The 13,035-nt window shown below is 41.9% G+C and overlaps 1 protein-coding gene across 3 annotated transcripts in view; it reads right to left on the bottom strand.

The window, feature by feature from the left end:
• The window catches only part of LOC131156331 (poly(A)-specific ribonuclease PARN-like), a 66,071-nt gene extending 53,671 nt beyond the window's left edge, over positions 1 to 12,400 (bottom strand). Inside the window, exon 1 of one of the 3 annotated variants that reach the window (XR_009136972.1) lies at positions 11,918 to 12,378. Coding sequence is in view for 2 of the 3 variants with exons in the window: in XM_058109926.1 (XP_057965909.1) it covers positions 11,918 to 12,240 (323 nt within the window). In the remaining variant the exon portion in view is untranslated. Of the gene's footprint in view, positions 1 to 11,917 lie in introns of all 3 variants that reach the window. The other 2 variants (XM_058109926.1, XM_058109927.1) reach the window with 2 other exon arrangements.
• Between the last annotated feature and the right edge of the window lie 635 nt (positions 12,401 to 13,035).

Below are 13,035 nucleotides of genomic sequence, written 5' to 3'. Positions count from 1 at the left end.
ATAGACTTGATGAACACCAATCCCCTTAGAGAGTTCACTAAGAGGTTTATTATGTCCTTATTAACAACCGAATCTCTCCAACCATCAGACATAATTGAGTAGCCATGTTATGCCCATTCCTCCTTATGGACCTTCAACAACTCTTTCATTCGACTAACTTCATGCTTTAGGAAAGGAACTCTCACTTCATGATAGCTAAGTGGCTTTATTCCAGGACCATATCGTCCAATCGATTCAAGTGCCACTGGAAAGCTGCTCAGACGTACAGCATTATATGGTATTTGAAAGCTGACAGAGGAACTCACGAGGGCTCCTACTGGTTCGAAACGAAGTCGCAAAGGGTCATGGGGCTTCGAAATGTCGAATACGAACTCACAGTCCTGGTTCAAAGCTCGAAGACGAGGTCGCGAAGGCTTCTAGCTGGTTCAAAGGCTTACAAACGAACTCACGCTGTTGGTTCGAAGGATTGCAAAGGCTCTTGCTGGTTCGAAATGAAGTCGCGAAGGGTCATGGGGCTTCGAAGGGTTGAAAGGGGCTAGGGCTCCTGTTCGTTCAAGTCGAATGAGGGCTACAGCTTTGGCTGTGGCTATTTCTCTCATTTAAAAGACTAAAAATTTACAAGGCGCAACTCACTGTGCCTTGTCTCGCCTCGCATCGCCTCGTGTCATGAGCTAAGCTTGTTCAGGGCATTATGCTTGCCTGTGACCGCTTGCCTCGTGTGTTTGGGATAGGTTTCCATCATGTAAATACTAGTGTATGGTTATTTTCCAATATTTATTTCATTGTAAGCCAAATAAGGCAGTATGACTCCTTGGTCACTTTGATATTTCCTAGTGCCTAGAGTGAGAATAGCCCAGAAAGCTCTTTAGGGGAGGGTGAGTGTTCATCAGTCATTGTAAAACTCACTAGCTATTGTCAACGTGCTTAGCCTACTTGTCTCTCTCGCTAAGTACACAATGTCAACGGAGGATTTGTTAATGAATTACATTCGCTTCAATGTTTACTGCTTGCTTGCCACGACTTTCATGAATTGATTACTGTTTCCGCTACTATTTGAATGAATGTTAATGAAAGTGCTTCATGGATGAATGTTGGTAAACGATAGGCTGACTAGTTAAGCAAGAGTGCTTTAGCTAGCGCCGCACAGCCCTTCACAAGGGTGTGAAAATAGTCGAGCCGTGACACCTCGCACCGCATGGTTTGAGGTGCAAGCCTCTTCGCCTCGCTGCGCCTTGCGCCTAGGCGCGCTTTTAACTACTATGCATGTCATCGACATACAACAATAAGAAAATACGAGAACCATCATTTTCTGAAATTGCTTCCTTCTTCCTATACACCCATTTGCAACCTATCGCTCTCCTCCCATTTGGAAGCTCCACCAACTCCCAAGTTTGATTCTTATGCAGCGACTCCATTTCCTCAATCATAGCACCCATCCACCTACTTTTCTCCAGGCAATGCACTGCCTATTGAAAAGTGGTTGGATCATTGCAACTGGTAATGATGATGCATAAGATGCTAACTATTTAAACTCATACCTTGGCGGTGGTCTAATAATGCGTCTGGATCTCCATATAGGAACATTGTCGACTTGCTGGTTTCCCAAGCTAGAACTCCCTACAACTAGAGGACCAAGATCATTATCATTGCCCTGAGTTTCTAACTCCACCTGCACAACATGTTCGTCTCTACTCCAGTTTTCTGGCTCCTGTTTCTCTTCATCATCAACTTGAGTATGCTTCACCACAGCTTCCTCATCGAAAACTACATCCCTACTGATCACCACCTTGTTTGTCATTGGATCCCACAGCTTGAACTCATTCACACCCTTTTGATATCTCAAAAAGATGTAGCATCTAGACTTTGCGTCAAACTTCGATCTCTCCTCACTAGATACATGAACATAGGCTAGACAACGGAATACCTTCAATCCGGAATAGCCTACCGCATTTTCCGTCCATACCTCTTCTGCCACTTTCTCCTCTAGTGATGCCTTGGTGATCGGTTTACCAAAAACAAGTCATACTAACTACCTCGGCCTAGAAGTTCTTTAATAGCTCTGCATTAAGCCTAAAACACCGAGCTCTTTCAGTTAGAGTTCGATTCATCTTTTCAACCACACCGTTTTGTTGAGGTGGCCGGGGAACAATGAAATGCCTCTTAATGCCTTGCTGCTCACAAAACTCTATGAACCTAAAATCAGCGTAGTCAGCCCCATTGTCTGACCTAAGGCATTTGATTCTCCTCCCAGTCTAGTTTTCCACTTCAGCTTTCCACAACTTAAACTTGGTAAACGTATCAAACTTTTGCCGCATGAAGTATACCCAAACTTTCCGTGAGTAGTCATCAACAAAACTCACAAAATAAACATGTTCTCCCTGTGATGCCAATCTAACAGGCCCCAAAACATCAGAATATATGTAATCAAGAATACCTTCTGTCTTGTGAATAGTTGATTTGAATTGTGCCCTATTTTGTTTCCCAAGAACACAAAACTTGCAAAAAATCAGCTTACATGTTTTGATACCATGTTCACCCATATGCCCAAGTCGCATATGCCACAAAACGGTTTCATCAAATTTAGAATCTACGGCTGCAACTCCACCTACAACAGTTCCTGCAGTGTATATATATTTCCATCTAACTTTTGTCCTTTCATCACTGTCAGATTACCTTTGCATACCTTTATAATCCCACTTTTGGACTTGTATTTTAATCCATTACAATCCAAAGTGCCAAGTGAAATGAGACACTTCCGTAGGTCCGATATGTGTAATACATTACTCAAGGTTCTCAAAGCACCATCAAACATTTTAATTCTAACACTTCCTATGTCAATAATTTTATAATAGATATCATTACCCATAAGAACTGAACCTGAATTTACCAACATGTAAGTGTTGAAACACTCCTTATTTGGAGTCATATGGTAAGAACATGCCAAGTCTAAGATCCACAAGTCCGTGAGGCGATCCAACCCCGACGAAACTGAAAGTACATCACCATCACTGCAATCTGAATTTCCTTCTTGAAATACATTTGCTGATTTTGAAGTCCCTTCAAGCCTTTCAGCGTTTCCTTTCTTCCAATCCGGACACTCCGATTTAATGTGCCCCTTTTTACCGCACTTATAACACCAAATATCCTTTTTCTTCTTGGATTGAGTTCGAAATTTTTGACTCGATCCATTTTTGAATTTTCCTCTCCCACGATCATGGTTACCTTTCACCATAAGTCCTTCTCCGTGTGAATTTTCATCACAGACTTTCATCTTTTGATGAAACCTCAACAACGCAGTTGTCACCTCTTCCAATTTAGGGTATCTTTCCCCCATGTAAGAGTGGTAACCCAATTCTCATACGAGTGAGTCGGTACCAAGAATTCATTAGCATCAACGCTTTATCATCCTCTTCGAATTTCACATCAACCCTCATTAAATCACTTATGATTTGATTAAATGCATTGATGTGTTGGTTCAAGTTTGAACCCTCCACCATCTTAAGCCAATAAAGACGCTGCTAAAGAAAAAGTTTGTTGGTAAGAGATTTGGATAGGTACCAACTTTCAAACTTTTCCTGAACAGCTACAAGAAAATCTTCCTCCATTACGTGATAAAGCACTTCATCAGCCAAACACAATCGTATTGTAGCAACAGCCTTTGCCTCTAATTCTTTCCAATTAGCCTCATCCATACCTTCCGGTTGAACACCATACAAGGCTTTCACCATCCCTTGCTGCACAAGCAAATCTTTCACTCTTCTTTGCCATAAACCAAAGTTTTTGATTCCATCAAATTTGACAATGTCAAATTTTCCAGACGAAGTATCCGATGCCATAACAACAAGTGCTCTGATACCAATTGTTGTGAATAAACTCGGATTTTTACACAGCAAAAATTAAACGCAGCAACAATGAAGAACAAATATGGAACACACATACGCAGTCTATATGGATGCAAGAACAACAACAAAAAGAATTACGTGGTTCGACAATGCCTACATCCACGGGAGCAATTGGCAAACTTTCACTATGTAAGTATCAAAGAACACACACTACAATACATCTTACAATGATCCTCTTCTCAAAATACACTCAGACTAGTGTATAAATAAAGTTTCCTTCGAAGGTTTCCCCCCAAATCCCAACCACATTAACGTTCACATTCAAAATTTGAAATCAGCCTCACTGTCCCAAGCCAAACCGTCGACGGTTTCAAAGACCCATCAACAGTTTGCTTCGGCAAAAAGATTCCAAGTACAGAAATTCTGAGATTTCAGTCAAACCGTCAATGGTTTAGTGAAACCGTCGACAGTTTCCCCTAGATTGCTGATATTAACTATGTTCTCCTTCTTGTGTATGTCAACCACTCAAGAAATGAGCCACCAAACACAACACCTGGGAGGCAACCTTAGAAAAAAATATCATGATAAAGCGATAAAAAACCTCACAACCTGCGTAAAAGGGGACTGCTCCTTATTAACAGATGCTATTTGCGCAAAGAGGACAATGAGATAATCGAACAATATTCTCCTGCACTGCCCCTGGAACAAACAGCTCTTGGATTTGGCTATTGCAATGTCTAGGCAGCAGCGGGTCATTGATCTGACAACAGTGAAATAAATATGGGCTTGGAAAGGATTCCAATTAAGTAAAGAAGAAAGACAGCTCTGACTCTTATTCCTCTTTGGTCTAACCATTTTATTGATTGTGGAGGGAAAGAAATATAAGAGCCTTTGAAGGATCAACAACATGGTTGACTATTATCAAAGACAGATGATGAGCACTTTACTAGTTGGCAAAGTGGACTGCACATAATTGACTCCCATAATGTTCTTGACTTTATTGAAACCCGATTTTATGGGTGAACTCTTTTTCACATTGTTTTTGTGCTTGTGTGGCAAGGCCCTTGGTGCCCTACTGCCCTTGAACAAATTATATTCTTTTTATTTTAAAAATATATATATATTTCAAAATTGATTGCTTCAAATGCCAAGCAAAGATAGCAAACTGGAAAAATTGGGTGTTATATGCAAGAGTTCTCACAACTGCATTTTAGCAGAGTAAATTGTTAATTGTTCTTTGATGTAGGAAATCAAATAAAGAAATATCGAAAATCATTATTTGGGAATGGAAGATGGAATCCAAACTTGAGGATGAATTTCTATCCACCCAAAGGAGTAGGTGCAGGAGCAAAAGCCTGAAATTTTCACAGCGTTGCAGCAAATTACTGCAGCACAAAACTGTTCTTATCACTGTCACAGTCATTTTTTTAGGGGCCTTTTTTTTTCATTTTCAGTTACCTTCTTCTAAATTACCTGAGATGGCTGAGATTAAACTTAATCCAAGGGCGACAATTTGTCCTCAGTAGGGTTTTTCTTCCTATATAAGGGATTGTGATTGAAGGGGGCAGCCCAATATTTTCTGAAATAAACAATCTAGATGATGTAGGACGGGAGAGGGTGACCTAGTCCTACTGATTCAACCCTCACAAGCAAGCATACACACTCAAACACTTTAAATTAAGAATTCAGTTATCCAAACATAAACACAATAAATCACACTATATTTCACATGTTTAAGGATTTTGAAAAGGTGTATGATGTTGTTCAGAAATAAGTCCCAAGAATTCTTTCACAAAGGAATCAATTTAAATGCGGAAAAGATGTTTTTTCAATATTTCAAGAATAAAGTTCTATGTTAGCACAATTATATTCCCAGAATTGATTTTAAACTAGCAACTATCAATATTGAAGTCAATGAACAACGTCTTAGACCACACCAAAAAATTCCTTGGAATAAGCTTTGAAATGCAATGATGGAAGTGGAACTACTATAAGTATGTAATGATCCAAATGAATGCTGAATTTACCCATCAAAATGATGGTTGACTTGACGATATTCTACACCAGATAGAACTCTCCTGAAGTCCTACGTGCAAACTTTGAAATGTAATATGTATGCTGCAATGGAATGGTGGATTGTTGGCCTTGGGTGTAACTTGGTGGTGGCCGTGTGGTGGATGGAGGGAAGTCATAAAGTGGGATAGGGATGGAGTCGCTGGATAGAATAGTGGTCTCTCATCACCTGATCTTCGGGGAGAACAATGTAGCCTCTCACTACACAATCACAAGGATTGGACAAAGCTTAACAAGCTTCACAAAGGAATTTCCTTTCAATTTCAATATTCAAAACTTTTCTCTCTACATAGTTCTTACAATGAAGGGGTATATATAGCTAGCATGGGGGGACAAAGCATTAATAAGCTTAGCTAGCATGGGGGGACAAAGATATTAAACTACTAACAATTCTCATACAAGCATGGGAGACACAAATAATAAAGACACCAACTTACTAGACATAATAAATACTCATACAACTTACAACACTCCAACTTACAAGACATATTAAATACTAAGCACAACTTACTAACACACAACTTACTAAGGACAAGCACATGCAAGCAAGTTGTCTTGCATGTTTACAAATTATATATATAAAAAAAAAAAGTCAAAGGGAGGCCCAATTTGTGTGGGGCCCAATGGAGTCGTGCGGGCCCACAAGACAGTGTGGGTCCCACATAGGTCTTGAACTCAGACTTGCTTCGGCATCTCTACTCGGGTCTTTCTCACACTAAAAAGTCTCCAAAACAAGTCTTCAAATAATCCATTCCAAAATCTACAAACAATTATGAACCGATGTGGACATCGGGAGGTCGTCCACGTGTCATCATGTCGGCAAAGGAAATGTGGACATCGGGAGGCCGTCCACGTGTCACAACATTTGAAAATGACATAGGTAATGTCACGAGCTAAGCTTGTTCAGGGCATTATGCTTGCCTGTGACCACTTATCTTGTATGCTTGGGATGGGTTTCCATCATGTAAATACTAAATAGGGTTATTTTCTGCTAGTAGTGTCTCTATAAACCAAATAAGGCAATATGACTCCTTGATCACTTTAATGTTTCCTAGTGTCAGAGTGAGAATAGCCCAGAAAGCTCTTTAGGGGAGAGTGAGTGTTCATCAGTCATTGTAAAACTCACTAGCTATTGTCAACATGCTTAGCCTACTTGCCTCCCTCGCTAAGTACACAATGTCAACGAAGGATTTGTTAATGAATTACGTTTGCTTCAATGTTTACTGCTTGCTTGCCACGGCTTTCATGAATTGATTACTGTTTCCGCTGCTATTTGAATGAATGCTAATGAAAGTGCTTTGTGGATGAATGTTGGTAAACGATAGGCTGGCTAGTTAAACAAGAATGCTTTAGCTAGCGCCGCACGGCCCTTCACAACAGTGTGAAAATGGTTGGACCATGACACTTGATATCAAAGCTAAGTTCGTGACACTTGGTATCATAGCTAAGTTCGTGACACTTGGTATCAGAGCCGGAGGTTGAGTTGCTACGTGAATTCGATTGCCTTCGTTGTTGGATTTGGAAAGCTTTGGTAAGTGGCCATGGCACCAAACAATGCTGATAGGATCAGCGTGCTGGAAGTACAGGTTAAGACAACAACCAACACTATGGCCACAGAGGTGGCCAAGATAAGAGAACTTGTTGATGAAGTGATGGGATCACAGAAACATCAAGCAGGTTTGATAGGCGACATGTCAGAGGACTTTCGCCACACAGTTGAAACTTTGCAGTCGCAGATGGCTAATCTGGATGCAAAGGTGAATCTTATGGTTCTTGCTATGGGGAACTCCAACACTCCGGGCATTAGCAAGACCAAGGTGCTAGAACCCAGAACATATGGGGGTGCCCAGGATGCCAAGGAGTTAGAGAACTTCTTGTTTGATGTGGAGCAGTACTTTCGCGCTGTGAGAATGGCCTCAAAACAGGCAAAGGTGGATACTGCGACCATGTACTTGGTTGGTGATGCCAAACTGTGGTGGCGTACCAAGTACAGAGAAATTGAAAATGGAAGCTATGTAATCGATAGTTGGGTAGACTTGAAGAGAGAGCTCAAGGCCCAATTATTTCCTAAAAATGTTGAGTATAATGCAAGGAGAAAACAGAGAGATCTCAAGCATACAGGGTCGATTAAGGAATATGTGAAACAATTTTCTGCTTTGATGTTGGATATTCGGGATATGTCGAAGAAGGACGAGTTGTTCTATTTTCTAAAGGGGATGAAACCGTGGGCAAGAACTAAACTTCATAGGCAAAGGGTTCAAGACTTGTCAACTGCACAAGTGGCTGCAGAACGCTTGACTGACTACGCTGGTGATGATACCGCTACGTCCAAACGGTTTGGCGGAGAGGGGAAAAGTGGAAAGTCTTTCAAGAAAGGCAAACCCAAGAGTGGGGGAGCCGACTCTAAATCATCAACCTCAAAGGAAGTTTCGTCATCTCAAGGGTTCAACACACCTAATGGAAAGGGGAAGAGTAAAATTTCATGCTACTTGTTTGGTGGATCACACAGAGTGAGTGAGTATCAACACAAGGGATTACTCAATGCCTTAGAAGCTTCTACTCCGGGAAAAGGAGTGGAAAGCGAGGAGGAAGAGGATCATGCCCCAAGGGTGGGTTCAGTGCGGCTGGTGAGCGCATTGGAAAAGAAGGCAAAAACACCGAAAGTTACACGAGCAAAAGGGTTAATGTTTGTAGACTTGAGGATAATTGGAAAGAGTACCCGCGCTATGGTGGATACGGAGGCTCCTCATAATTTTGTTTTGCAGTTGGAAGCATGGAGACTCAACTTATCCTTAGAGAAGGATACAGGACGCATGAAAGCAGTTAACTCTGTAACCCAGCCTACTCTGGGAGTAGCCAAGCAAGTGACTGTAAAGCTTGGACAGTGGGAAGGTCATGCGAATTTCACAGCGGTGCCATTGGATGACTTTCCAGTCATTCTAGGAATGGAGTTCCTAAGAGGAACGAGGGCAGTACTGATGCCTTCGGCTGATTCCCTGTGTCTGATGGGAGATCACTCGTGCATGATGTAAGTCGTTGCGACGAAAGGAGACGACGGGAAGTCCCTTTCAGCCATACAACTCAATAAATGATTGGGTCAGGGTGAGCAGACACATCTAGCCACGATGGTGGTAAACAAAGAAGTAGGCCGAGAGCTGGAGCCTACGACCATCCAAGCGGTGTTGGATGAGTACAAGGAGGTGTTGCCGGATAAGCTGCCTTAAAATTTGCCTTCACGACGGACTGTGGAGCAAGAGATTGAGTTGTTATCAGGAGTGAAACCACCTGCTAAAGGGCCATGTCAGATTGCACCTCTTGAGATAGTAGAGTTGGGGAAACAGCTTGATGAAGTGGAAGCGGGATGTGTTCGCCCTTCGCCCTTCCAAAACACTGTTGGGAGCATCAGTGTTGTTTCAGAGGAAACATGAAGAGCATCTACGGAAGGTATTTGACAAGCTGAGGGGAAATAGTCTGAATGTAAAGAAGGAGAATTTCTCTTTCGCTCAGCGGAGCAACAAATTCCTTGGTCATGTGGTTGAACAAGGTCAAATCCGAAGGGGTATGGAGAAGGTAAGAATGATTCAAGAACGGAAGATCCCAACGACAGTGAAAGAGTTACGTTCCTTTCTTGGCCTTACTAAACATTGCAAGAAGTTCGTTGAGGGGTACTCGCGGAGAATGACTCCAATGACAGGACTATTGGGGAGGTATTATTGGCCACACACGCGGGATGATGTGGTTGATCATACCAGAACTTGTCTCACTTGCCAACAAGACAGGGGGGAGCGGAAGAAGTATGATACTTTCTGGACCGCACCAAAGTACTATTCGGCAGAGGAGACGACACAATTGTTCCTTTTTACTATTGTGAAACATTGGGATGTCCCGCAAGTTATTATTTGTGACCAAGATTTAATGTTCACAGACAACTTCTTGACAGAGTTTTTTAGGATATTCAGGTCACATCTTGACATCTCTTCGAGTTATCATCGACAGACAAACGGACAGATGAAGAGATTTAGAGAACTATTGAAAGAGTACTTGTGCCATTTTGTAAACGACAACCAAAAGAATGGCGTGCAACTACTTGATGTGGCTCCGTTTTGTGGCAATGCCCAAAGGAGCTTAACAACCAACAAGAGCACTTTTGAGCTTGTTACAGGCCAGCTGCTGCTATTACCTCACGCAGTGGGTGAGCCGTACAGACGAAAGAGTCCCAAGGCGTACATCTTTACTAGAGAATGGAGACAGAATGCAGAGTTTGCCCGAGCCTTTCTGAAGAAAGCTTCTAAGAAGATGAAGAAGTGGGCAGATCAAGGGAGGAGACCGCAGTTTCATGTCACTTGCCTCAAGCCATTCAATGCCAACACCAATGACCTGAGCAGAAGTCAGTTCAACAGAGCAGAGTTGAAGATAGTGCAACCTGACAGACGTGAAGTGGAATAGATCCTTGCAAGCAGAAAGTTCATATCCTCAAGGAAGAAGCAGCAGAAGTTTCTAGTGAAGTGGAAGTGCCTTGATGACAAAGAAATTAGTTGGATTCTGCGGAAGATTTGAAGTCGTTTGTGGACAAAGTTGAAGTGTACCTACCACCAAAGTCTACGAGGATGTCGACCGCATAAGTTGGGGAGAATGTCATGAGCTAAGCTTGTTCAGGGCATTATGCTTGCCTATGACCGCTTATCTCGTGTTCTTTGGATGGGTTTCCATCATGTAAATACTAGTGTAGGGTTATTTTCTACTACTAGTGTCTTTGTAAGCCAAATAAGGTAGTATGACTCCTTGGTCACTTTGATGTTTCCTAGTGTCAGGATGATAATTACCAAAAAACCTCTTTAGGGGAGGGTGAGTGTTCATCAGTCATTGTAAAACTCACTAGCTATTGTCAGCGTTCTTAGCCTACTTGCCTCCCTCGCTAAGTACACAATGTCAACGGAGGATTTGTTAATGAATTACGTTTGCTTCAATGTTTACTACTTGCTTGCCACGGCTTTCATGAATTGAGTACTGTTTTCGCTGCTATTTGAATGAATGCTAATGAAAGTGTTTCGTGTATGAATGTTGGTAAACAATAGGGTGGCTAGTTAAACAAGAGTGTTTTAGCTAGCACTGCACGGCCCTTCACAACGGTGTGAAAATAGTCGAACCGTGACAGTAGGGCATGCTGATCCCCATCACCAAAAAGACACATTCTTTCACTTTTACCTCAAATAAGACCCCAGAAGATCAACCCCTTGGCTGAGTGTTTGATTTCTATTGCTCTCTCTTTCAGTTCTCTTACCCTCTCTTAGAAATAATTGTAGGTAGCCTACATTTTCTCAATCACATGTTCCAATAAGGGATTTGATGCTCAAGGATTGATTTTGTAGAAAATAAATAGTTCATTGTTTCAGCAAAGTAGCACCAATGATCCATCAAATCCTATATGAGAAAGTTAGCAAAGCTATTTACCGAGAAACTTCTACTTCGAGCACACACAATGGAGCTATAAATTAAACAAGAAGTTACCATAACTAAATGTACCCTAAACTACTTTGTGGAGTTAAAAAGTGTGGTCTGGCAAATACTCAAAAATCAGTTATTGAAGGGAATGCATACAGGCATGCTACAAACTCTTCCAGTTCCCCAAAAACACAATTTCCTTAATTTTTTCCATGATATACAATTTCTCAATCAAACTTCTATAATAGTCTAGCTCCAACTATAACTCCACAAACATAGGTGGCAAACTAATCCATTAATATTATCTTCTGATATGTCAAATGTGCAAGTTAAGCAGGCAGCAGTAATTATTACACCTTAATTCTCCCTTTTGATCACGAAGCAGTGGGAAAAAGAAAGTCGCATTAATCTCTGAAGTAGAGATTTTACTTTTCTTAAGGCCATAACAGTGAAAAACCGAAACCGGAATTTCAATTTGTGCATTTTTTCCTACATTTTCCCAGAAAACAAACGTAGCGTCAAAACAAAAATGTACGCGTTGAAGATTAGGAATGACTCACGGGTGGGCCACCACTTTCGAAGGAGCCTCAATAGAGAAAGGACACACAGCAAACTGAAGCACCTGGAAGCGCTCAGCTGCGTGTTTGGCTTTGCAGTAGGCGCTGTCAGCGGCGTCAAAGGGCAGTACACGGTGCCACGGCGCCGAGAAGGAGCCGGTTTTCTGGAGGGAAACGGCGATGTAGTCCGAATCGGAGATATGGGTCTTGATTTCTTCGAGTGTTTCAATGAAGTTGGACTTGGTGACTTGCTTTATGTTCCATTTTAGGCGGTGGGTCTTGGATAGCTCGGTGCAGAAGAAACGTTTCTGCAACATTGGAGTCATGAGCTACGATGCCCCTGCAGAGGCTGTGGTGTGGACTGGTCCATCAAATTTATTCGTTGCGCCACCCTGGCCTTTCAAACTCGGCTTCCGCGGGCGCCAATCGCACAACGCAGCGGTTATTAGGGTTTTGCTACCACTCACAACCTCCAATGAAATCTCAAGTTTAAAGAATTTTTTCCTGTTTTATTATTAAAATAAAATAAAATATTAACTAATACTCTATTTGGGAATATTTTTCAAACTGATACTCACGTAATCTCACAACTTGGTGCTGCAAGATTTAAACAAATCTCGTAACACCAAGATGCGAGATTTAAAGCTCAGCGAGTGGAAAGGTGACGCGTGGCACGGGGCCTAGGAAATCTCGCAGCACGAAGCTGCGAGATTTAAAGTTCCAGCCTTTCATTTGGCGACTCGTGGTAGAAATCTCGCAGCGTGGTGCTGCGAGATTTGTCTCTGAAATGGCGCGTCGTGTGACACGTGGAAAATCTCACAGGTCCATCCTACGAGATTTGCTTCGTCTGCCCATTTCACTCCCGAGCCCTCAAAAGACCATTTGCAAAGGGAGAGACGGCAGGAGATTGCAGGAGAGGACGGCAGGAGATTGCAGGTGACCGTTCGGGCGCAGGTGACCGTTCAAAGGTAAGGAAAGCCATTTAAAGGAGAAAATAGGGTAGGTATTTTTTATTTAGCAAAAACGTGAATGAGTATTATTGGTTTTACTTACCGAGTTTGAATTTGTTGCATTGAGTTCGATTTGTTTCATAGCTTGGTCTGGATTTTTTCGGTTCATAG

The sequence above is a fragment of the Malania oleifera genome, chromosome 5 (assembly GCF_029873635.1).
Source record: "Malania oleifera isolate guangnan ecotype guangnan chromosome 5, ASM2987363v1, whole genome shotgun sequence".
In the NCBI taxonomy this organism is placed as follows: Eukaryota; Viridiplantae; Streptophyta; class Magnoliopsida; order Santalales; family Ximeniaceae; genus Malania; species Malania oleifera.
Note: the sequence above shows the minus strand (reverse complement) of the source record. Positions and strands in the feature narration are given on the sequence as shown.